Here is a 26,567-nt window from a genome sequence, read left to right on the forward strand (position 1 = left end):
CTGAGAAGTAAACCCTGACAAAACCAAGATAACTCAGAGCAGGAAGAGAACCAGACACACAGAGGTCCCAGAATAGAACACACACCCCAGTGTAGATGGAGCGCAAGCCAAGCACCCAGAGTCAAAGGAGATGAAGTCTTCTAGTAGGGGCCAGATCATGTTGAACTTTGTAGTTTAATTTTTACTCTAGATTCAATGGAAGGCCACTTAGATTTTGAAGCAGCAGAGTGCCATGATCTGATTTATGATTTTATAAGTTCACTCTGCTATGCTATAAAGAAGGAAAAAAAAAAAAAAAAAACCCTAAGGGGAGATACTGTAGCTCAGCAAAATAAGATAAAAGTTTTGGATTCAGTTTAAAGGCAGAAAATAGTGGAGAGGTTCCACTCATAAATATTTGGAAATATGAACTAAAGGACTTACAGAAAAACTGAACAGAACTCAGAAAAAGTCAAAGTTGAAGATAATAGTTTGCAAGTCACCCGAATTTACGTTTATTCCCCAGTTGTCTTTTGGGCTCTAGATGGACATTTTATCTGTCTGCTGGAAGGTTTCCTTAAATATCTTATTGGAACCTCCAACTCAAATGGTCTAAATCAAAATTTATCACCTTCCCACATAATGAAGTATGTAATAAGGAAGTATGAAAATAAGAAAGAAATCTTCCTTATTTAAAACCTACTTCTATTACTGGTACCACCATTCACCCAAACTTAACACACTTCAGAGATACTGTCATCCCTTCTCCCTCATCTGCATCTCCTAATCAAAGTATGCAAACCCTATTTTTGTAATAGCTCTTGTATTCACTTCCTTTTTTCCACTGCAAGCCACCACTTTAAAAAAGCCTCAAACTAATCTTGACTTCATGCTATACTCTGTTGCCAGAAGACTTTCTATTAAGTTGGATACAAACTCTTTAATCTGGCATTTGAAGCTCTCACTGAAGCTCAAACCACATTTCTAGTTTTTCAGCCCTCTTTCTAACACAAGACCCACCAGTGAGACAACAGGGCTGCTATATTCCTTCCAAGCCCAAGTTAAATGCCACTTAATTTATCTCATCTTGCTGTTCTCTTCTAAATGTGATCTCTTCTACCTCTAATCTCCCAGGAAATGATGTTTATAATTTTCTTATGGCTCTTATCACATATGATCTTGCATCTGAGCATTTTAGACATTTATCATATCTCACATGCTGATTTGCCTGCTGTATGTTCTTTGAAAGCAGAAACTATGACAGTCATCTTTACAGTTCAAATAGAAACATGCTGCACTCAATAAACACTTCATCAATTTTCATAAAGTTTTACAGACCATTTATGAAAGTCGCTCCTACTTGAATTCAGGGAATAAGGCACATGAAATCTGATTTGAGCTTTTAGCATACTTATATTTAAGCAGGCAATTTGAGTACATGGACATATAAAACAAACCTCTAAAGGGAAAAGAGTAAGGACAGGAACTTCGTAGAAATTGCAAAAATGAAAACCAAACTCACATCATTTTCCTGGGCAAGTCTTAAAATTTCATCGAGTGTTACAAATGTATCATTTCCTCTCACAGCATCTTTTTCCATAAAACCCAGATGAATATCCGTTGCAACCAAGATTTTAAATGTATTTTCATCATCGCTGCATTTAAAAAAGAGAAACACTTTTATTGAAAGAATGTTCAAGCAAATTGAACATTTAAACTAAACTAAATCTAAAAAAAAAACTAAACTAAATCTATAAATAGCAATTATGAAATAAAATAATTTTTCCAGTTCTAAACAAGATCTGAAAATTTTAAGCATTCACTAGTTTATTAACATCACATTTTTCCTACCACTAATACAATGTAGAATATATACGCACTTTTTAAAAGGCTCTGTAACTGCTTCAAAAATATATAACTGTGTTACAAGCAGTTTTATACACTCATATGTAACCTGGATTTGAAGCTTATTTTCCTACTCTGTTCCACAGCAAAAATCTAAGAGAATTTGATCTCAGTATCTAAACTTGCTATTTATCTACTTTGCACTTTTCCAGGAAAATTAGAATTAACTAGTTAATTTAAAAAGCACTCCTCTTACTTTATAAGTAGATTTCTATTCTAATAAGCTAGTAACTTACATCCAGGCCCCTAAAGAGGCTTGCTTGACTACTCTCCATACAAAGTTAGCTTACCATTAATGAATTTGGCCAAGTAAAAAAATGAATTTACAATGCCATTTAAATTTGGTAGTACTCCAAAGATTCAAAGCAACAGAAAGCAGAGACATTACTTTGCCAACAAAGGTCCGTCTGGTCAAGGTTATGGTTTGTCCAGTGGTCATGTATGGATATGAGAGTTGGACTGTGAGGAAAGCTGAGTACTGAAAAATTGATGCTTTTGAACTATGGTGTTGGAGAAGACTCTTGAGAGTCCCCTGGACTGCAAGGAGATCCAACCAGTCCATCCTAAAGGAAATCAGTCCTGGGTGTTCATTGGAAGGACTGATGTTGAAGCTGAAACTCCAATACTTTGGCCACCTCATGCAAGGAGTTGACTCATTGGAAAAGACCCTGATGCTGGGAGGGATTGGGGGCAGGAGGAGAATGGGACGACAGAGGATGAGATGGCTGGATGGCATCACCAACTCGATGGGCATGAGTTTGAGTAAACTCCGGGAGTTGGTGATGGACAGGGAGGCCTGGCGTGCTGCGACTCATGGGGTCGCAAAGAGTCGGACACGACTGAACTGAACTGAAACTTAATGTGACTTTTAACTGTCTTTAAAATAATTTGGTATCTCTAATCTCATCTCAACTCTCACATATAAAGAGGTGGAGTATTATTGTTTCTGAAAAACCAGGAGGCTAAATACTAGAAATTAACTGATTTATCATGAAACAGAATGGCAGAAATGGTACTAAAAGCCAGGATTAAAACTCAGGCTATTTTCACTAAAATTGTACAAACTTAAAAACAAACTTTTATATATCTCTAAAATTCAAATCTTTATACACAGGAGAATTTTCCAGAAAAGATGTCTCTTCAGAAAGTTCAAAATGATATGCACAGTTCTGACTGCTATATACATACAGATTAAGTCATAATACTTTCAAATCACATTACTACCCAGACTCCACAGCAATTTCTAAAGTATTTTCACTTAAGTTTTTTCATTTAAATATGAAAATTTATCTGAGAGTCATTTTACCTTGATGATACAAATGAAGAAAATGAGGTGAAGTTTAAAGGCTTGCTAACTTGCTCAGGGTCAAACAATACTAATCAAGAAATTAAAACCAGGATTAAAGACTCCAAGTTGGAAGCTTTTCCCACATTATTTTTCCTAATTCTTTTATTTATCTTCATTTTAGTCAGATTCATTTGCAATTTATTCAGTACTAGGGCAATTTATCCCTCTAAAAATGTGCTCTAAAAGACTTGCATTAGCTAGTAAGGCTTAGTTCAAGAATATTTATAGCTTCAATAGTTTAAGACAAAAACCTAACAACAAATTTATACAGCAATGCCAATCTACTGCAAAACCCCAATCTACAGCTGCATATTATCTTTAATTAATAAACATACAGTATGAATTGTTAACCATTCTAAATACTCTTTTTGACGACTAACACTTGTATTCACGCAAGCTCTTTATTTACTAAGTAAGTTTTCTTTTATGGTGATCATAGTCGATAGGCTATCTGGTAGAAACCCAAACCAACAATGATTTCGGAAGAAAGGTGCTTACAGGGCATCCGCAGGACTCATTTCTATGGTCAGTCCACCTTCTCCGAGACCAGTTCCCTCTGCAAGTACCTTTGGGTCCGGTGCTCAAATAGGTCAGAAAACTCACTCGATTCCAAATTCTAAAACAAAATTTTATTTAAAACACATTTTAAAAATGCAGACTGGCAATTTTGGAAGAGTCTAATTTTCACTTAAGCACCTACTATATTTTTATTTTTAATGTTAACAACAACAAAAAATAGCCTGTCTCCAGTGCCACTTCAGTTTTACCACTATAATTAAACTCCTCTCCTAGCTCCTTTTGCTTGCCCTGTGGGAAGCTAATGTTTGTTAAATGAATGGGCAAAAGAGTCACACAATACTTCCGGTTTAGCACACGAATAACTCTGAACAGAAATGTTTAAGTTGCATTCAAGGGCTACTCTGGAGCCTAAGAAGATCCTGTACTTTCTGCTTAAACACAGAATTACTTTAAAGAACTGGCTTGTTTTGAAAGGATAAGGGGTCCACGTTTGAATAAACAAAAACACGTCGCTGAAGGAAAAGAGCCGCAGGAGCCTAGTGGGCCATAGTCCACGGGGTCGCAGAGATTCGGACACGACTGAGCGACTTTACTTTCACTTTCACTTTTGAGGAGGAGAGGCTGCCACAGTAGAACGACCCCTCCCACTCACAGATGGCCGGTTCGGTGAGGATCCTAAGCCTCAACGCGCCCGCACCACAGAACTCGCGGAACCTCCAAGCTCCTCCAGAACCTACTCGGCCCATTCTTCCCACAAAGTCAGTCCTCTCTGGGCTTCCGCTCGCGACGCCGCAGACACAAAAAGCAACTCGCAAATTACCCCACACCTGGACTCACCACAGCCCCACCCTGGGGACCCGAAGCTGGCTTTTACCCGGGAAGAAGGAGGGACAATCGCGACAACAAAAGCAACAGCGCCAGCCGGGATGGCGTCTCTGAACTGGCTTGTTGGTAAACCTGAATTAAGCGGGAGAGTAACAGCTTCTCCTTCTCTCGCGAGGCCTCATTGATTACGCAAGCGCTTCAACTGCTCTCATTGGCTGTCGAGTGCCGCGAGGTTGCAAGAAAAGTTGCCGCGAGGCCCCGCCCTCGTACAGGAGCCAATCCTGAGTAGCCGAGGAGACAGAACCCGGAAGCGAGGTTCCCGGCGGCGATTTTCCGACTCCGAGGTGGGTAGCTCTTTCTTGTCTGTGGTCACACTTTTTGGTCGCTTGGCGCCACCTTTGAGCTCCTGAACCGAAAGGAGCGGGCCCCTGTGGACCTGTGGTGAGCTCTGCAAACCCGGCCGCGAAGTAGATCCTCGGTAGGGCTAGAGCGGTTTCTTCGGGCTTAGAGGTTTTAAAGGCCGCATATGCGCCTCCTGGGCCTGTGAAGTGACCGGCCAGTGCCGGAGGGTCGGAACTGGTGGCCTTCTCTCTCACTACCCTCCCCGGAGACTGAACATTCGGCCTCTAGCTAACAAGCCTTTCCCTGTGTCTCCTGATTGTCTCCGTGGACCCCAGAGATTCAGCACACTTGTATTGCTTTGTGCTGACAGTGCATAAAAAAATAATAATAATGTGAAACTTTTGAATTAGAAAATCTGGGCCTTTAGTTCCATTGAAAGTTGTTTTAATCTTTATAAACTTCAGCGCCTTCGCCTGTCTAATGGGGCTTATGGCTCCACCTGTCGCTGAGCTGTCTAAGAGTTGACATAATTCGTGGAATGTGATCTTTAAAAAACATAACCTAGTTCCTCCTGTTGCAATATCATCAAGTAGAAATCTTGATCGACTGTTTAAATCTTGAGTCAGGGAGATGCAGCAGAGTTTGCCTTTTTAAATTAATTAAGAAATTTTTGTATGTAATTTATTTTACCTGGAACAGTAAATTCAAATTTTAAAAAGAGTTTTTATAAAAAGGAGAGTAAGGGCACAAGATCTGTGCTATAATGTTGCTGTGCTATACCTACACTCTCAGTAGCTTCAGTCCTGTTCGACTCTTGCGACTGTGGCTTGCCAGGCTCCACAATCTATGGTATTCTTTAGGCAAGAATACTGGAGTGGGTTGCCATGCCTTCCTCCAGGAGATCTTGACCCAGGGATCGAGCCCACCTCTCCTGAGTCTCCTGCATTGCAGGTGGATTCTTTACAGCTGAGCCACCAGGGGAAGCCCCAGTATTGTTACTATGGATGCTGTAGTTAATATGTGAACTTTACATTATTTACTGGTATTAACTGTTTAATGAATAGATGTATATTGCGTTGTAAGCATCAGAGAATAGTTTGAGAAAAAAGTGAAAATATTAGAATATAAAAACCTTTTTGATAGGGTCTCATGACTGATCTGAAATACTGAACTATCTTAGAAAGTTCCTTAGTGCAGTCCTTTCTTTGTGCATAGGATCTTCCCTAGTGACTCACGGTAAAGAATCTACATGCAAAGGAGGAGACCCAGGTTCTATCCCTGCGTGGGGAAGATCCCCTGTAGAAGGGAATGGCAACCCATTCCAGTATTCTTGCCTGGAGAATTCCATTGACAGAGGTGTCTTGTGGGCTACAGTCCATGGGGTCATAAAGAGTTGGCCATGACTCAGCGACTAACACTGCATTGTGCAACAAAATAATAGGTCCAGAGAAGGTATTGGTCATGAGTGATAGATTTAAACTTGACTTAAATGCTCTTGGCACTAGTATTAAAATATAATGATGCATTCAGTTCAATTTAGTCACTCAGTTGTGACTCTGCGACCCCATGAACTGCAACACACCAGGCCTCCCTGTCCATCACCAACTCCCGGAATTTACTCAAGCTCATGTCCATTGTGTCCCTGATGCCATCCAACCATCTCATCCTCTGTTTTCCCCCTCTCCTCCCGCCCTCAATCTTTCCTAGCATCAGGGTCTTTTCAAATGAGTCAGCTCTTCGCATCAGGTAGCCAAAGGATTGGAGTTTCAGCTTCAACATCAGTCTTTCCAATGAACACCCAGCACTGATCTCTTTTAGGATGAACTGGTTGGATCTCCCTCCCTCCAAGGGACTCTCAAGAGTCTTCTCCAACACTACAGTTCAAAAGCATCAATTCTTCTCTGCTCAGCTTTCTTTATAGTTCAACTCTCACATCCATACATGACCACTGGAAAAACCATAGCCTTGAATAGACGGACCTTTGTTGACAAAGTAATGTCTCTACTTTTTAATATGCTGTCTAGGTTGATCATAACTTTCCTTCCAAGGAGTAAGAGTCTTTTAATTTTATGCTTGTAATCACAATCTGCAGTGATTTTGGAGACCAGAAAAATAAAATCAGCCACTGTTTCCACTGTTTGCCCAACTGTTTACCATGAAGTGATGGGAGCAGATGCCATGATCTTAGTTTTCTGAATGTTGAGCTTTAAGTCAGCTTTTTCACTCTCCTCTTTCACTTTCATCAAGAGGCTCTTTAGTTCTTCTTCGCTTTCTGCCATAAGGGGGGTGTCACCTGCATATCTGCAGTTATTGATATTTCTCCCAGCAATCTGGATTCCAGCTTGTGCTTCCTCCAACCCAGTGTTTCTCATGATGTACTCTGCATATAAGTTGAATAAGCAGGGTGAGAATATACAGCCTTGGAGTACTCCTTTACCTATTTGGAAGCAGTCTGTTGTTCCATGTCCAGTTCTAACTGTTGCTTCCTGACCTGCATACAGGTTTCTTAAGAGGCAGGTCAGGTGGTCTGGTATTCCCATCTCTTTCAGAATTTTCCACAGTTTATTGTGATCCACACAGTCAAAGGCTTTGGCATAGTCAATAAAACAGAAATAGATGTTTTCCTGGAACTCTCTTGCTTTTTCGATGATCCAGCAGATGTTGGTAATTTGATCTCTGGTTTTTCTGCCTTTTCTAAAACCAGCTTGAACATCTGGAAGTTCTCGGTTTACGTATTGCTGAAGCCTGGCTTGGAGAATTTTGAGCATTACTTTACTAGCGTGTGAGATGAGTGCAATTGTGCGGTAGTTTGAGCATCCTTCAGCATTGGCTTTCTTTGGGATTGCAATGAAAACTGACCTTTTCCAGTCCTGTGGCCACTGCTGAGTTTTCCAGATTTGCTGACATATTGAGTGCAACACTTTCACAGCATCTTTCAGGATTTGAAATAGCTCAACTGGAATTCCATCACCTCCACTAGGTTTGTTCGTAGTGATGCTTCCTAAGGCCCACTTGACTGCATTCCAGGATGTCTGGCTCTAGGTGAGTGATCACACCATCATGATTATCTGGGTTGTGAAGATCTTTTTTGTACAGTTCTTCTGTGTATTCCTGCCACCTCTTAATATCTTCTGCTTCTGTTAGGTCCCTACCATTTCTGTTATTTATTGAGCCCATCTTTGCATGTAATGTTCCCTTGGTATCTCTAATTTTCTTAAAGAGATCTCTAGTCTCCCATTCTGTTGTTTTCCTCTACTTTTTTGCAATAATGCGTTAGGATTCACTCAATTAAAACTCATGAAAGTTAGGTAGAAAGAATCTGTATCTTAGGAGTATGAGTAACTCTATTTCTCAGAATCCATTCCAAGCAAAATCAAGTGATAGCACTTTAATCATGTTAATTATACGAATGTTTTTAATGCTTGTTGTATAAAAGTTGGACATAAATGTAAGTTAAATATAGTCCCTATCCTTAAGCTCACAGTCTTTTTAGAGGCTAAAACAAGAATAAAAGTAGTGATAAGACAGTATGTATCACCAAGAAACAGGAGAAACTAGAGAGATCTAATATGCTGGCTCAAGAAAGACTTAAGAGAGAGGCAACTTCTGGGAGGAGTCTTAAATGACTAAAAAGATTTCAACAAATATAATTAGGAAGCTGAGAAATATTTTTAAAATATCTATTATACTAATTTTCTTTAATTGGTTAAACTTTAATATGCTGTACTTTTTTTTAATTAATGAATTTATATTAATTGGAGGCTAATTACTTTACAATATTGCGGTGGATTTGCCATACATTGACATGAATCAGCCACAGGTGTACATGTGTTCCCCAGTCCCATACCCCACCCACCTCCCTCCCCATCCCATCCCTTTGCGTTGTCCCAACTCACTGGCTTTGAGTGCCCTGTTTCATGCATCGAACTTGGACTGGTCTTCTATTTCACATATGGTAATATACATGTTTTAAAGCTATTCTCTCAAATCATCCCACCCTCGCCTTCTCCCACAGAGTCCAGAAGTCTGTTCTTTACATCTGTGTCTCTTTTGCTGTCTCGCATTTAGGGTCATCGTTACCATCTTTCTAAATTCCATATATATGCATTAGTATACTGTATTGGTGTTTTTCTTTCTGACTTACCTCACTCTGTATAATAGGCTCCAGTTTCATCTGCCTCATTAGAACCAATTCAAATGTGTTCTTTTTAATAGCTGAGTAATATTCCATTGTGTATATGTACTACATCTTTCTTATCCATTCATCTGCCAATTGACATCTAGGTTGCTTCCCTGTTCTAGCTATTGTAAACAGTGCTGGGATGAGCATTGGGGTACATGTGTCTCTTTCAATTATGGTTTCCTCGGTGTGTATGCCCAGCAGTGGGATTGCTGGGTTTAATGGCAATTCTATTTTCTGTTTTTGAAGGAGTCTCCACGCTGTTCTCCATAGTGGCTGGAGAACACTAGTGGTTCTCCACTAGTTTGCATTCCCACCAACGGTGTAAGAGGGTTCCTTTTTCTCCACATCCTTTCCAGCATTTATTATTTGTAGACTTTTTGATACCAGCCATTCAGACCAGGGTGGGATGGTACCTCATTGTGGGTTTGATTTGCATTTCTCTGATAATGAGTGGTGTTGAGCATTTTTTCATGTGCTTCTTAGCCATCTGTATGTCTTCTTTGGAGAAATGTCTGTTTAGTTCTTTGGTCCAGTTTTTGATTGGGTCATTTATTTTTCTGGTATTGAGCTGCATGATTTGTTTGTATATTTTTGAGATTAATTCTTTGTCAATTGTTTCGTTTGCTATTATTTTCTCCCACTCTGAAGGCTATCTTTTCACCTTGCTTATAGTTTCCTTCATTGTGCAAAAGCGTTTAAGTTTAATTAGGTGCCATTTGTTTATTTTGCTTTCATTTCCACTACTCTGGGAGGTGGGTCATAGAGGATCTTGCTGTGATTTATGTCAGAGTGTTTCACCTATGTTTTTCTCTAGGTGTTTTATAGTTTCTGGTCTTATATTTAGATCTTTAATCCATTTTAAGTTTATTTTTGTGTATGGTGTTAGAAAGTGTTCTAGTTTCATTCTTTTACAGGTGGTTGACCAGTTTTCCCAGCACAACTAAAGAGATTGTCTTTTCTCCATTATATATTTTTTCCTCCTTTGTCAAAGATAAGGTGTCCCTGGGTGTGTGGATTTATCTCTGGGCTTTCTATTTTGTGCCATTGATCTACATTTCTGTCTTTGTGCCAGTACTATATTGTCTTGATGACTATAGCTTTGTAGTATAGTCTGAAGTCAGGCAGGTTGATTCCTCCAGTTCCATTCTTCCTTCTTTCTCATGATTGATTTGGCTATTTGAGGTTTTTTATACTTCCATACAAATTGTGAAATTATTTGTTCTAGTTCTGTGAAAAATACCATTGGTAACTTGACAGGGATTGCATTGAATCTATAGATTGCTTTGGGTAGTATGTCATTTTCATTATATTGATTCTCCCAATCTATGAACATGGTATATTTCTCCATCTATTTGTGTCATCTTTGATTTCTTTCATCAGGGTTTTATAGTTTTCTATATGTAGGTCTATTGTTTCTTTAGGTAGATTTTTTCCTAAGTATTTTATTCTTTATTCACCATCACAACGGTGAATGGGATTGTTTCCTTAATTTCATTTCTATTTTCTCATTGTTAGTGTATAGAAATGCATGGGATTTTGTATATTAATTTTGTATCCTGAAACTTTACAATATTCATTGATAAGCTCTAGTAATTTTCTGGTGGAGTCTTTAGGGTTTTCTATGTAAAGGATCATGTCATCTGCAAAACTGTGAGAGTTTTACTTCTTTTCCAAACTGGATTCTTTTATTTCTTTTTTTTTTCTTTTTTTTTCTGATAGCTGTGGCTAAAACTTCCAAAACTATGTTGAATAGTAGTGGTGAGAGTGGTCACCCTTGTCTTGTTCCTGACTTTAGAGGAAATGCTTTCAATATTTCACCATTGAGGATAATGTTTGCTGTGGGTTGATCATATATGGCTTTTATTATGTTGAGGTGTGTTCTTTCTATGCCTGTTTTCTGGAGAGTCTTTATCATAAGTGGTTGTTGAATTTTGTCAAAGGCTTTCTCTGCCTCTATTGAGATAATCATATCCTTCACTTATCCTTCAATTTGTTAATGTGGTATATCACATTAAGTGATTTGCAAATATTGAAGAATCCTTTCATCCCTGGGATAAAGCCCACTTGGTCACGATGTATGGTCTTTTTAATATGTTGTTGGATTCTGTTTGCTAGAATTTTGTTGAGGATTTTTGCATCTATGTTCATCAGTGCTATTGGCCTGTAGTTTTCTTTTTTTGTGGCATCTTTTTCTGGTTTTGGTATTAGGGTGATGGTGGCCTAATAGAATGAGTTTGTGAGATTACCTTCCTCTGCAATTTTCTGGAACCGTTGAATAGGACAGTTGTTAGCTCTTCTCTAAATTTTTGGTAGAATTCACTTGTGAAGCCATCTGGTCCTGGGCTTTTGTTTGTTGGAAGATTTTTTATTACAGTTTCCATTTCTGTGCTTGTGATAGATCTGTTAAGATTTTCTATTTCTTCCTGGTTCAGTTTTGGAAGGTAATACTTTTCTAAGAATTCATCCGTTTCTTTCAAATTGTCCATTTCATTGCCATAGAGTTGCTGATACTAGTCTCTTATGATCCTTTATATTTCTGTGTTGTCTGTTGTGATTTCTTCATTTTCAGTTCTAATTTTGTTGGTTTGATTCTTCTCCCTTTTTTGCTTGATGAGTCTGGCTAATGGTTTGTCTATTTTATTTATCTTCTCAAAGAACCAGTTTTTAGTTTTGTTGATTTTTGCTATAGTCTGCTTTTTTTCTTTTTCATTTATTTCTGCCCTAATTTTTGTGATTTCTTTCCTTCTACCAACCCTGGGGTTCTTCACTTTTTCTTTTTCTAGTTGCTTTAGATGTAAAGTTAGGTTATTTATTTGATTTTTCTCTTGTTTCTTGACGTAAACTTCTAATGCTATGAACCTTCTTCCCCTTTACACTGCTTTTCAGTTCAGTTCAGTTCAGTCACTTAGTCATGTCTGACTCTTTGCGACCCCATGGACTGCAGCATGCCAGGCCTCCCTGTCCATCCCCAACTCTGGGTGCTTGCTCAAACTCATGGCCATTGAGTTGGTGATGCCATCCAGCCATCTCATCCTCTGTCATCCCCTTCTCCTCTCACCTTCAATCTTTCCCAGCATCAGGGTCTTTTCAAATGAGTCAGCTCTTCACATTAGGTGGCCAAAATATTGGAGTTTCAGTTTCAACGTCAGTCCTTCCAATGAACACTGCTTTTACTGAATCCCATAGGTTTTGGGTTGTCATGTTTTCATTTTCATTTGTTTCTATGCATATTTTGATTTCCTTTTTTATTTCTTCCATGATTTGTTGGTTATTCAGAAGCATGTTATTTAGCATCCATATGTTTGTATTTTTAATAGTTTTTTTTCCTGTAGTTGACATCTAATCTTACCACATTGTGATCAGAAAAGATGCTTGAAATGATTTCAGTTTTTCTGAGTTTACTAAGGCTAGATTTATGGCCCAGGATGTGATCTATCCCGGAGAATGTTCTGCGTGTACTTGAGAAAAAGGTGAAATTCATTGTTTTGGGGTGAAATGGCCTATAGATATTAATTAGGGATAACTGCTACATTGTATCATTTAAAGTTTGTGTTTCCTTGCTAATTTTCTGTTTGGTTGATCTATCCATAGGTGTGAGTGGGGTATTAAAGCCTTCCACTATTATTGCGTGACTGTTAATTTCCCCTTTCATACCTGTTAGCATTTGCCTTATGTATTGAGGCGCTCCTATGTTGGGTGCATATATATTTATAATTGTTATATCTTCTAATTGGATTGATCCTTTGATCATTATGTAGTGTCCTTCTTTGTCTCTTTTCATGGCTTTTATTTCAAAGACTATTTTGTCTGATGTGAGATTGCTGCTTCTGCTTTATTTTGGTCTCCTTTTGCATGAAATATCTTTTCCAGCCCCTTACTTCCAGTCTGTATGTGTCCCTTGTTTTGAGGTGGATTTCTTGTAGACAGCATATATAGGGGTCTTTTTTTTTTTTTTTTTGGTTCTTATTTTTGTATCCATTCAGCCAGTCTTCGTCTGTTGGTTGGGGCATTCAACCCATTTACGTCTAAGGTAATTATTGATAAGTATGATCCCGTTGCCATTTACTTTGTTGTTTTGGGTTCGAGTTTATAAACCTTTTCTGTGTTTCCTGACAGAGAAGATCCTTTAGCATTTGTTGAAGAGCTGGTTTGGTGATGCTGAATTCTCTCAGCTTTTGCTGTGTTCTTGTGTTGCTGGAGAATTTCATGGTATGTCTTGCTCTGGAACTTGTTGGCTCTTGGGTGGAGCTTGGTTTCAGTGTAGGTATGGAGGCTTTTGATGAGCTCTTGTCTATTAATGTTCCCTGGAATCAGGAGTTTTCTGATGTTCTCAGGTTTTGGAGTTAAGCCTCCTGCCTCTGGCTTTCAGTCTTATTCTTACAGTAGCCTAAAGACTTCTCCATCCATACAGCACTGATGATAAAACATCTAGGTTAATGGTGAAAATATTCTCCACAGTGAGGGACACCCAGAGAGGTTCACAGAGTTACATGGAGAAGAAGCAGGAGGGAGATAGACGTGACCAGGACAAGAAGAGGGGGAGACAAAAGGGGATAGAGCAGTGTAGCCAGTAATCAAATCCCTATGTGCTCTCCACAATCTGGTACCCTCAGAGAGGTTCACATAGAGAAGAGAAGAGGGAGGAAGGAGATAGAAGTGACCAAGACGAGAAGAGGGGGAGTCAAAATGGGAGAGAGCAATCAAGCCAGTAATCACAACCCTAAGGGAACATGGATACTGAAGATTAGATTCTTAAAGGTACAAAATTGATTAAAAAAAAAATACCAAGAAGCAAAGATTAAACATAGCGTAGAGGTTAGACTCTCAAAAATACAATATTAAAAATACAAAACAAAATGAATCACAAAAATTATAAAATATATATATATATATATATGAAATTTGCTTTTAAAATAGGGTCTTTTTTTTGCAAGGTAATAGTAGGTACTCTTGCCTGGAAAATCCCATGGACGGAGGAGCCTGGTAGGCTGCAGTCCATGGGGTCTCGAAGAGTCAAACATGGCTGAGCAACTTCACTTTCACTTTTCACTTTTATGCATTGGAGAAGGAAATGGCAACCCACTCCAGTGTTCTTGCCTGGAGAATCCCAGGGATGGGGTCGCACAGAGTCGGACACGACTGAAGTGACTTAGCAGCAGCAGCAGTAGGTTATAAAAGTGAAAATTAAAGTAGTAAAGAACTTAAATTTTTTAAAAAATAAAAAAGTGATAACATAAAATATATTTAGGAATTTCTCTGGAGCTGTTGTGGGCAGTGTGGGGTCAGTTCAGTTTCAGATAGTTCCTTGTTCCAGCTTGCACTTCTTCTCAGTCTATAGGCCCCCTCCAATGCTTAGTCAATGTTAACTGCAGGGTTTTAATCTGTTGCACTTGTCACTTCCAGAGCAGGTCCCTCTTCTTTGTTTATTCTGGCTTCCTCTGTTTGAAAGTCTCTTCCATGTCTAATTTCCACCCTGACACAAGGGGGTGAAGGTGGTCACTTATTTACGCTCACTTGTTTAGTTGTGTTTGGGGAAGGGAGGAACCCTGCAAATATCACTGGTGGGTGTGGGGAGTGCTCGCAGTGAATGGACCACACTGGGTTTGCCCAAGCTCATGGTGTGTGCTTTGCGGTTCTACACTGTTCAGGATGCAGGGTGCTCTGCAGGGCACTGTCCAAAGCGGGCCCTGGGTTTCCTGCACTTTCCAGGTCTAAGCCACTCGGATTCAGGTTCTCGGGTACTCAGGGTACTCTGCAAGGCACAGTACTGTTGGGCATGCATTTTGTGCCCTTCCCAGGTCTGAGCAGCTCAAGCGACCAGGTGCTTGGCCAGCGCACTCTCCCAGGTGGGCCATGCGTCTTAATCACCTCTCTAGTCTCAGGTGTGCCATGTGTCTCCTCTGGGGAGCTGATCTCAGGCTGCAACTCTCCTGGCAGATGTCAACCATCCAGGATCCCAGGAAGATGTGGTTAACAACTGGGGGCCTGCTCATAGTTTGGTGGAGGATGCCGGTCTCTGAGGCCGAGATTGGAGCAGCCCCTTGTCATCTGGCTCTGGCTGTCACCCGCCTGCCTCTCTTCCTCTGGCAGGGAGGGGACTGTATGCAGCCGACTAGCTCTTCTTTGGTGATCACACAATCCTTTGCTCTGTGAGCGGGCCAGGCTATACATTAAATTATAGCCTTTCACAGGAAAGTTCTTGTTTTCTCTCTCTCTCTCTCTGGCTATCCCACAGTTTGGGCTGCTGTCTCATGTTAACTCCCTCAGATTGTCCTCGGGGCCTTTAGGCCCGGTCCTTACTCTAAGCATGCAGCCTGTGCCTCCCTGTCCAGCCCCCAGTGGCTGATGCGAGCATCTGGGCTACTTCTCTGCTGGGAGTTGTGGTTAGGCACCTGTTCTGTGGGTTTTGGGTTTTTTTTTTTCCTCCTGGTTATCTTGCCCTCTGAGATTCTGAAACTCCCCACAGATCTGCCGGTGAGAGGGTTTCCTGGTGTTTGGAAACTTCTCCTTCATGACTCCCTCCCCAGAATGGGTCTCCATCCCTAACTCTTTTGTCTCTCTTCTTTTATATTTTTTCCTACCTCCTTTTGAAGAGAATGGGCTGCCTTTCTGGGTGCCTGGTGTCCTCCGCCAGCGTCCAGAAGTTGTTTTGTGGAAGTTGTTCAGCATTCAAACGATCTTTTGATGAATTTGTGGGGGAGAAGGTGGTCTTCCTATCTTATTCCTCCATCTTGGGACTGCCCCCCTGCATAACTCTTTCAACTGATGTTGTTTATAAATTTTTATGGCAACCTAGCAGAATAAATATCATTTCTTTCAGGAAGCTTTCTGTAATCCCTTGTGGTGGTATTTTAGTCCCTAAGTCATGTCCAACTCTGCAAAACCATGGACTGTAGCCCACCAGGCTTTTCTGTCCATGGGATTCTCCAGGCAAGAATACTGGAGTGTGTTGCCATTTCCTTCTCCAGGGCATCTTCCCAACCCAGGGATTGAACCCATGTCTCCTGCATTGGCAGACAAATTCTTTACCGCTGAGCCACTAGGGAGGCCCTCAGTAATCCCATAAGACTGGGTTAATTATGGGTCTCCTGTATATTCATTGTATCTGGTTACAGTCTTATGATAGTACTTAATGCTGTTTTTGCCAGCCTTCCTAACTAGATGGTAAACTTCATGAGGTTAAGACATGGATCTTGTTCATTATTGAATCCCAGTACCTAGAGACTGGTGGGCTTCCCAAGTGGTGCAGTGGTAAAGAACCTGCCTGCCAATGTAGGAGACAAAAGAGAAGCAGGTTTGATCCCTGCACTGGGAAGATCCCCTGGAGAAGAAAGTGGCAACCCACTCCAGGGATTTCTAGCCTGGGAAATCCCTTAAACAGAGGAGCCTGGCCGGCTACAGTTCAGGGGGTTGTAGAGAGTTGGACATGATTGAGCCACCAAGCCCAAGCACATAACATCGAGAGACTAGCACATGCCAGGTGTTTTTTCATCTTTGTTGAGTGAAGGAGTGCATGACAGCCAGAATCATGTTTCACAACAAGAACCCAACTAAGAACAATTGCTGTCTGTCAGTAAACAGGACTACTTTTTAAAGCCATGAATTTTCCTAAGCCAGAATTGTTCAAGTAGAAAGAGGATGATTATTATAGATGTCATGGTAAAGATATCTGCATTGATGAGAGATTGGGACATGTGTCCTCTGGGGGATATTCCATCTCTAAAAATCTCTGATTCTTGGAAGTAGTTTTTAGGAACTACAAATTTTTGCTTCTCTTCTATAGCATCTATGTGTCTAGTTTATAAAAATGGTGACTGTTCTCATTTTTATTGTATTAGTTATAATTTTAAAACTTCAAGCATTAATTAACTGTTAGCATAATACTTATAGTATCTAAACCAATAGATTCAAAATAAGAGTCGTAACTACTGACTTAGTAGAAGAAAACAATAAAAATGAGTATTAGGCCATTAAAAATAAAGATAACTGAAATCTGTCAGCTCCAATATTTGACGAATATAAAGAGTATTAATAAACACCAAAAAATTTAGACAGAGTATATTTGTGTATGTTTGCAAGACTTATTTATGCTATTAATAAAGCTTCAATTACTGGTTTGCTCCTAATTTTTGTGTTTGTGTTTTCAGATCTTGATGAATAAAATAAAGCAGACATAATCATCTCTGGAGAGATTATTTATATCCTCATGTTTGAAATGATTTATATTTAAAATAGTAGTAAAAATGGAAAAAGAGAAAGTAAATCATGACAAACCAGACCCAGAGAACTCCTTGGACTTTTCTGAACACTTCAACCAACTTGAACTGTTGGAAACACATGGACACCTTATTCCCACTGGTACCCAAAGTCTCTGGGTAGGGAATTCTGATGAAGATGAGGAGCAAGATGAAGAAACTGAAGAGTGGTATCAACTGCAAGAAAAAAAAATGGAAAAAGATCCAAGCAAATTGCTTCTTTGGGCTGCTGAAAAAAATCGGGTAAAAAAAGAGAAAAGAACAGTTTAAAAAGAAACCTTAATTTAGTAGAAAAACTACTAGATTGGAAGCCAGAGGACCTGTCCCTGAAGCTCATTTTGTCCTCAGACCAAACTGAAAAAAAAAATCACTTCATGAAAACAGGTGTCTGAGGTTATTTTAGTTAGAAGGAATTGAGCTTCTTAATCTCTAGATTTCCTTGTTAGCATTGTATTCTACTAATAAAAGTTTATGTTTTACAGTTTTATACACCGTGCATATTGGTGTGATAATCCTACTACCAAAAGATCAGAACGTAATGTTCCATTATTATGTTTTCTTCACAGATGAAACATATCAAACATGGTTCTAGCCTGTATTGTTCACCTAACTGTAGCTTTAGTGCAGTAAGCCTTAATTGGACCAGGAGTAAACATATGGATTGGTTTTTAGAGAATCACATTCATAAAATCAAGTTTATGAGGGGAAAAAAACCCAAAAGAATTTATAATTAACGCTGACTTGTTCATTGTTAAGTCAGTTGTCCTCCTCCCCAAAAGAAATCTTATGTTTATTTTACAGTCATCTACTAACAAGGAAGTTTTCATTTAACTTAAGTCTAACACCACTAGACCATTTCATGTTCCTTTTTTACTATTTTGTTTCATGTTGGGTTTTTGAAAGATCTGTTTTCTTCTCAGCTGACCACAGTGCGGAGACTGCTTTCAGAAAGGGCTACCCACGTGAACACTCAAGATGAAGACAAGTACACACCACTCCACCGAGCAGCCTACAGTGGGCACTTGGATGTGGTCCGAGAGCTGATTGCACACGGGGCAGATGTCCACGCGGTGACCGTGGATGGCTGGACACCCCTGCACAGTGCCTGTAAGTGGAATAATGCCAGAGTGGCTTCTTTCTTACTGCAGCATGATGCAGATATCAACGCCCAAACGAAAGGCCTCCTGACCCCCCTACACCTTGCCGCTGGGAACGGAGACAGCAAAGACACCCTGGAGCTCCTCCTAATGAATCGCTACATCAAGCCAGGTCTGAAGAACAGCCTGGAGGAAACGGCATTTGACATCGCCAGGAGGACCGGTATCTATCACTACCTCTTTGAAATTGTGGAAGGCTGCACAAATTGTTCACCTCAGTCTTAATAACAGTTCTAATAATTTTCTTAAGTTTCTAAGTCCGAGTGCCTGCTTTGTGTGAGATATGAAATATCCCCGTTGTACAAAGTTGACATCAAAAGTCTTAAGAGAGTATTTCAGTGGTACTCAGAATACTATCCCTCCAAGTGAATTGCCTGACCTTGATGTCAAAATGTATTTGAAAGTTGTTTGGATTTATCTTTAATGATTTCCATGGCGTTTGTGATTTTTACCAAATCATTTTAACTTGCCTATATTGAAAAACTTGTCAGAGGTTGTACAGAAAACTAATATTTTTGGTGCTGATCCAAGAGAAATGTATTTTTACATTTACAATATCCCCCATCCTAGAGCTTTGTGGAGTATTTAGTATATCAACATATATTTTTATAAGGTCAGGTAACTCAGAATTTCATTTAAAAATTTTAAATATACTGGTGCAGTTCAGATGTCTTTTCTGCATCACCATAGCCATTTGCTTTCACTATAAACCATAAGAATGAACCTATTAGTGATTTGAATCTTCATGAGTTTAAAGAAAAATTGAGAAACCTAGATCTTCGTTTTTTATTAATAGAACCATAGATGTTTAATCTACGAATGTTATATACTGCCTCTCCTTCCACAATCCACACAATCCTGTGGACCCTCCTACCTCACCCTGGTCAGCCTACATAATCCTCATTCTCCTGGTGAGTCAGCATGACGCTTAAGACATGTGCACAACTATACCTTGGTCCAGGTAGTTGTAGCCTATTTGCCATCCAGCTAGTTTTACCTGTCCGGTCCTGCTCACCTCATCTCCCAGGGTCACAGGAAGGGTTCTTTTCCAGGATCCTCATTTTATAGAAGCCACACAAAGTCAAAGTGACAAGGGAAAAGAAATTCTAAGATGATTTTACTGGGGCAAGAACCACAAAGTGGCTCAGGCGTTTTTTTAAAAGCCACATTGTAGATAACAACAAGAGCATAAGTATAAATATTCTAAAAAAAAATAATAATAAAGGTTTTAAACTACCAAGAAAGAGCATGAATAATTCTTGTACCTGTGTGTATCTTCCTTGGATTCATAACGTGTTTGTCTACCCAGCATACATTTGTTTAGCTTTGTGTCTCTCCAGCAGCAGCTTCGTGTTCCTGTGCCCTTCTGTGACTAAAACAAAGAGTTCTCTCTCAACTTCTCAGCACCAGAACTAACACACTGGGGAAAGGGAGCTGAACTAATGGGCCTTTGCTTTGGTTATATGTATGTATATCTGTGTGTATGTGTGTATATAAACATATATGGAGAGAGAGTTTTTATTTTATTTTTTTCTCTTTGGCTGTGCTGCGGGGCTTGCAGGATCTTAGTTCCCCAACCAGGGATTGATCCTGCATCCTTGGCAGTGAAAGCTCAGAGTCCTAACCACTTAGACCACCAGAGAATTCCCTCTATGGTTATACTTTTTAAATGTCCACCAAGGTATTTGACTCTTTTGACCCAGCCCATGTGACCCAGTTACCTTAAACTAAATAACAACGTTATTTAATCAAATATATGTGGCAGTTTTTAGGTTAAAACAAGATTGGATCATCTCAGAAAAGTTAAAGATGACATATAAACTGAATCATTGTGACAGTGTTTTTAAGACTTAGGAGAGCTTTGGTTATTTTATGATCTCTGGCTAGAAGATAACTATTTCAGAGTATCAATACCTTTGATATAACAGTTTTGGCAGAAAGTGAAAGGTTGATTTCTGTTTAATCTGACCTAATGTAGTGATACCAAATGACAAGGTATAGCTGATAGAAATGACAGTACCAGCTACCCCGTTAGACTGCTAAACGAGGCTACCTGAGTCACAGAGCCTATGGCTCATTTCTTACGTGGGAATGAGTTGCATTCGTGTTTTATATATATAAGCTTTCCCTATGAGTATGACTCCAAAGGAGCTGCTTTATTTCTAAGAAAATGAGATGCGACTTCTCCCTTTTTTTCAGTCCTCAATCACTCAACCAGTCCTAGGGAGAAAACTTCTACATATTAGAGAAATCCCTTCCAACCCTGAGGATGGAACTTGTATTATTTGCTTCCTTTATACCTTCCTTGGTGGTTTTTTAATTTTATTTTTATTATTTTTCTTTTTTAAGTATACTTGACATAAAATATTATGTATTTTGGGTATATAACAAAGTGATTTTTTTTTTTTTCTTTTTGGCAGTGCTTCATGGCCTGCAGGCCTTGGTTCCCCAGTCAGGGATCCAGCCCACACTGCTCACATTGGAAGTGCACAGTCTTATTAACCAGTGGACTGCCAGGAAGTCCCAACAAAGTGATTCGATACTCTCCTTAGTATTTTCTGACTCCTCAGTCCACAGATGATGTGCGCTAATCATGCTTTTCACTCCCCAGTGGACCCTTGAACACACATTTGTATCGTGCAGGTCCATTTATAAGCAGTACTACACAACCGGTGCTGGAGAAGGAAATGGCAACCCACTCCAGTATTCTTACCTGGAAAATTCCATGGACAGAGGAGCCTGGTGGACTACAGTGCATGGGTTGGCAAAGAGTTGGGCACAATTGAGCACGCATGCCTACATGCACACAACCTGTGCAGTGGTTAAATCTGTGGATGCAGAACCACAGATACAGTTACAGTGAGAAAGTTCAATTTTCAGTTATGCAGAGGGTCAGCACCCCAATCCTTGTGTTTAAGGGTCAACTCCTTATTACCTGTGTTTACCAGTTGCCTTTAAGAAGACTAAATAAATCCATTTGCAAACAAAATTTTCGTTAGTCTTACAGAATTTATCTCAAGAACTTTTTAAAAAATAAAATCTGTTTTGCATATAACAAGGCTTACCTGTAACTATGTGCTTGAGGAAGAGGTGACTTTGTCATTGTTCAAGGGACAGTGACCCACAATGAAATTAGTTAACTTTGCTTTTATAAATCTTAAATGTGCTTCTCCAGGGCCCAAACATTTGTTCTGGCTCACAACTTAAAACAGTGAAAGGATTTAGCATTTTTATACTATGGACGTGAAAGCATCCATTTGTTTCTATTCATTGGCATCTATTATTGCATTTACCCCTATGCTAGAAGATCATGATCAAAAGAGGCCCAGAGGAGGGGCAAAAAAAAAAAAAGAGGCTCAGAGAAGTAAAACTTGGTCTAATACTTAGGTCCCATACCAAAATGAAATTGCATCAGTTCTCCATTCCTGATGAAAACATGTGCCATCTTCACCCTACCCGAAATGACTCAAGGAATCTACAGCACTGCTTTGACTCAGGGAGGTACCAAACATGATCACAAAATCATTGATAATGGCTTACTTCATTAGTTACCGTGGGATGCTCTAGTCCCTCTGTAGGTTCATAGGATGACCATTCAACTTGTGTAAGACAGAGTGCTTTCTCTAGAGGGAATTAAAGATCCATGTTTATTAAGTTCAGAAGACAGTAAACAGAAGGATTGAGTGTAGCATTTTGATGTTTTAAATTCCTAAAAATTTCCCTTTGGAATCCTACAATTTCACTTCTGGGAACCTAAGTGGAAATGATCAAAATCAGCGCTACTGTATAGAAACATAATGTGAGCCACATAGGTAATTTTAAGTTTTTTTTTCTAGTGGCTGCATTAAAACACAAATGGGTGAAATTAATTTTAACAACCCACATCATCTAACCTGATACATCCAAAGCATTCATTCAAGTATGATACAAATATTTTAAAATTATTGAGACATTTTGCTTTTTTATAGTACATCTTCAAAATGCATTGTGTATTTTATGTTGTTGTTCAGTCAGTAAGTCATGTCTGAATTTTTGTGACCCCATGGACTGCAGCATTCCAGGCTCCTCTGTCCTCCACTATCTCCCTGAGTTTGCCTAAATTTGTGTCTACTGAGTCACAGAGGCTATCTAATCATCTCATCCTCTGCCCAAGAAAATATCTGTCATTGCTTCTAGTGTATTTTATGGCACATCTTAATTCAGATGAGCCCCATTTGACTAGTGGCTACTTTGTTCAGCACAGGTCAAGATGCCTGAAACTTTCCCTGGAGGCAAAGCAGAAGGCTAAGAGGAGGAGCAGGAAATTTTGAGTCAGGTAAATCTGTGTCCAAATCATGATTGCCTTTTGGCAAATGAGCTGTTTTCTCACATGTAATATGCAGATAGTATCTATCTTGTTAGAGTTTTGTGAGGAATAAATGAGATGTAATATAGATAAGGTATTTCCTCTCCCCAACATTTCAAGCAGGACTGCCCTTTTTATTTTAGGTATTTGGATCCTTGAAGATCCCAAAGTTCTCCCTTGGTAATCCTATAGTTCTTTCTCATGACTTTAGTAGGATATTCAACAAAGAGCTTCTTAAACAGCTAAGTCAATTTTCGGTTATGCAGAGGGTCAGCACCCCAGTCCTTGTGTTTAAGGGTCAACTCCGTATTACCTAGCTAATTACAGCTAATTACAAGGACTTGAAGGAAATGAGATTCTAAGAGAGAATCCGTTTCCATTGTGGACCCAGAGCCTTGAAACTCAGAATACTTTACTGCTCATTCTATATATGGAACTTTTTGGTACTTACCAAATGAGCGGTTTTAAATTCATGCCATTTTCCCTTTTCATGATGGGTCTTATTAGTGCTGAGCAAATGGAATAAAAGCACTCATATTTGGTTTATCACTTTAATTATTCAGTCAACCCTCAGGAACATCTAATAGTCCTCACCATGAATTGAATGACATAGCCCCATCTGCCAGTGGATCTCAGAAAAGCAGAAATTTGTAGGCCTGAAAATGTGTTTAATGAAAGAAATGGCTTATGAAATCTAAGAGCAAACTAGTACCTAATTTGTTTTCTTGCTTCCGTTTCTGTTATAACATGTTCAGCATTTTGTCTCTGCTAGACAGTGCTTGGAAGTTAGGAGAACATCACTGGAGAATTAATGTGCGTTCATAAGCACTGACTCCTGAGTGGTCATTGGAATTCCTTTTTCAGACACAGCTGTCTTAAACAAGGCAATTTTTAGCAATAAAAAGCAAATGAGAATGTGAGCCTGCCTTTATTAGAAAACCAGGTGTCTCTCAGGTTTTTCTAAACCCAAATATAATAACTCATGAAGCAGATGTAACCTGATTGAAGGGACCAAATCTAGGAGCAAGAAATAGTCCTTCATGACACATACTAGAAAAAGCACTAGAGTTCAGATTTGCTTCTCTGTTCTTTGCATATTTCTTATTTGAAGATATGCATGACTTTCAAAAAGAATCAAAAGGAAGAAAAGGGTATTAAGATGGATCCTTTCATCCATGCTTTTGATTTTAGTCTGCAGCTTGAACAATGAGGTTTTGGAGTCCATACAGAAAAGTAATCGTGTGTCATGGTTCTTCACTCTATTGACATTGGGGCCAAATAATTCTGTGTATTCAAATTCTGTGTATTCAAATATGCTGGAGCAACCTGTGTATTAGTTGATGTTTATCAGCATTCCTGGCCTCTACTCGCTAGATGTCCCTTCCACCCCACCACCCAGTTGTGTCCACCAAAACTGTCTCCAGACATTGCCAAGTGTTTCCTGCTGTATGTCATCAGAAGTCCTTAAGACAGGAGATTTCAGAATTTGGCTAGCCACAGAGTTGTTTTATTATCATTCAAGTAAATTTTATTTAAAGTCATGTTTTTCTTAGATTTTGCTAGGCATTCCAAATATTTATCAATGGACACTCAAAAATTATATAATCATTGATTCTGCTTAAAATGTTGAGATCATTCAAACATATTCAAAAAGTGGGCTAAAATATACAGTTAGAAAAAGAACTCTTCAATACTGAGTTTCATACGTCAGAAAAACACTCCTGTTCACAGGTTTAGTCTCTAGGAAACTTTTTTTTTCTACCCTTTACTTTCTTTTTCTTTTTCATCCTTTACTTTTTTTTCTTTCTTTGGGGAGGGCCTCACTGCCCAGCTTGTGGGATCTCAGTTCCCTGACCAAGGATCAAACCCCATAGCCCCAGCAGTGGAAGGAAGCACAGGCTTAACCACTGGATCACCAGGGAAGTCTCTTGCCTCTAGGAAATTTATCCGTTAAGTCAGATGAGAAATTCTAGAGAATTTAGAAAAAGTCTAACTTCTGGTATCAAGGGAAATAGGAAACAAATCCTGATTTTTAATAGTTGTATGATTACAAAGGTAAAATTTTTATTGCACTACTGGATAAAAAGCAATGAAATTGATGCACAGTCTTTTGTTTAGAAAAGATCTTAGAAGAAATGGGGTAAGAGAAGCCAACCACTTCTGTAGAAAAGAAGGAAATGGAGAAAGAGTTGGCATCTTCCAAGTGTCAACAACTGCAGAAATAGAAGATAATCTCATAATGTCATTGCCATTCTAGAACCCTTAATTATTAAAAAGAAAATAACATGGTGTAATTTATTTTGGCAATTGTTGGAGACCTTTCAGCAAAGGTCATTGAGAGCATGTGGGCCAACCCAGGCAGTGGAGGCTTCTCACCGTCTCCCCTGTCCTTGGAATGTATGTTCTTCCTACTGTTTCCACTGTGGGAACCCTTCCAAGGATGTGACCTTGGGAGAGCAATGTGTTATTGGGACTTCCTTGAACTCAATACATGACTGAACCCAGTTAAGGCCTCTATACAAATTTTTAAGCTTCTGGAGGGCAGAAGGGGAGTTCAGCTCATCCTGCAGTCACCCTGGACAAGCTTCCTATATAAGCCCCCCTTTACTTATTAAACTTGCCACTTGGAGTGGTCTGCTGCTTTCTTCGGTCTCTCCTAATCCTGCCTGTATGGGGGCCAATCTCAGATTTCACCCGGGAAACTCGAGGTTGCAAACCAACAGAGATGACTTTTGCTTTAAAAATGAATCCCAAGATAAAATGTATTAAAGTCATAATGTGTAAAAAAAAAAAAAAAATTTACATCTGTTTATCAGCCTTCCCTAATCATTTTTAATGTAATGCACAAGTAGAATAATCTCAAATGGTCTTCTTTATGAAAGTTTTTATATATCCAGTTGTGCTACACTGAGCCACTGTGATAATAACAGCTTTGGGTGCAGACTGTGCTGTAGGTACTCACATACATTACTTTATGTGAGCCTCACAAAAACTCTGAGATAGGATGCCATTGTATGTACAGGGAAGTGGGCTTATGGAGGTTAAGTAAATTGTCATACAATTAGTGAGAGATGAAGATAAGTTTCAAGCATGTCTTTGTGGTTCTACCACCTTTGATCTTTGTAAAGTTGATTAAAGAAGATATCCTTTGGTGCACATTGAGTTTATTTTCTTTGAACTGTTTACAGAAAACTTTGTTCAAACATTACTGCTTTTCACATGAGTGTTACTAATCTCAGTATCACCAGTTAGTTTATCAAATAATCATAACAAAAATTCAGTTTTCTTTCTTTTCCATTTTCTTTAAGATTATTTTTATGTAGTCAATTTACAGTAGTGTTTGAGGATATAAAAACTTACTATTGTTAGGAAAAAGAGCTTCCCTGGTAGCTCAGCTGGTAAAGCATCTGCCTACAATGCAGGAGACCCTGGTTTGTTTTCCTAGGTTGGGAAGATCCCCTGGAGAAAGGAGTGTCTAACCACTCCAGTATTCTTGCCTGGAGAATCCCATCATGGACAGAGGAGCCTGGCAGGATGGACTGTTTCACTCTCAGCCCCACCTGGGAGAACACTCTGGGTGCTGAAGAATTCCTACCATGAAACACTCTTTCTTCCCCACTATCAGTTCCTGATGCAGCATGTGAATTTTGCATGGCTGAAGCATGGTCCTCGGATCTCCTTCCCAAGAGCTCATCTGCTAGAACACCTA

At 39.3% G+C, this 26,567-nt stretch overlaps 2 protein-coding genes across 9 annotated transcripts in view; one reads left to right on the forward strand and one right to left on the reverse strand.

Annotated features, from left to right (window-relative positions):
* MRE11 (MRE11 homolog, double strand break repair nuclease) overlaps positions 1-4,751 on the reverse strand; it is a 74,794-nt gene extending 70,043 nt beyond the window's left edge. The window contains exons 1-3 of one of the 5 annotated variants that reach the window (XM_043890176.1): positions 4,626-4,751; positions 3,731-3,848; positions 1,502-1,634 (exon numbers count right to left, since the gene is read on the reverse strand). In XM_043890176.1, coding sequence (XP_043746111.1) covers positions 1,502-1,634; positions 3,731-3,750 — 153 coding nt within the window. In that variant the 5' untranslated portion in view covers positions 3,751-3,848; positions 4,626-4,751. Of the gene's footprint in view, positions 1-1,501; positions 1,635-3,730; positions 3,849-4,588 lie in introns of those variants that run through there. The other 4 variants (XM_043890011.1, XM_043890101.1, XM_043890238.1 and 1 more) reach the window with 4 other exon arrangements.
* Positions 4,752-4,793: 42 nt separating this feature from the next.
* ANKRD49 (ankyrin repeat domain 49) overlaps positions 4,794-26,567 on the forward strand; it is a 52,602-nt gene continuing 30,828 nt past the window's right edge. Inside the window, exons 1-4 of one of the 4 annotated variants that reach the window (XR_006338549.1) lie at positions 4,794-4,920; positions 17,249-17,599; positions 18,277-22,828; positions 24,977-26,014. Coding sequence is in view for 2 of the 4 variants with exons in the window: in XM_043890664.1 (XP_043746599.1) it covers positions 17,345-17,599; positions 18,277-18,738 (717 nt within the window). In the remaining 2 variants the exon portion in view is untranslated. Of the gene's footprint in view, positions 4,921-7,943; positions 7,961-17,248; positions 17,600-18,276; positions 26,015-26,567 lie in introns of those variants that run through there. The other 3 variants (XR_006338554.1, XM_043890664.1, XM_043890823.1) reach the window with 3 other exon arrangements.

Source organism: Cervus elaphus, chromosome 1, assembly GCF_910594005.1.
Source record: "Cervus elaphus chromosome 1, mCerEla1.1, whole genome shotgun sequence".
Lineage (NCBI taxonomy): Eukaryota > Metazoa > Chordata > Mammalia > Artiodactyla > Cervidae > Cervus > Cervus elaphus.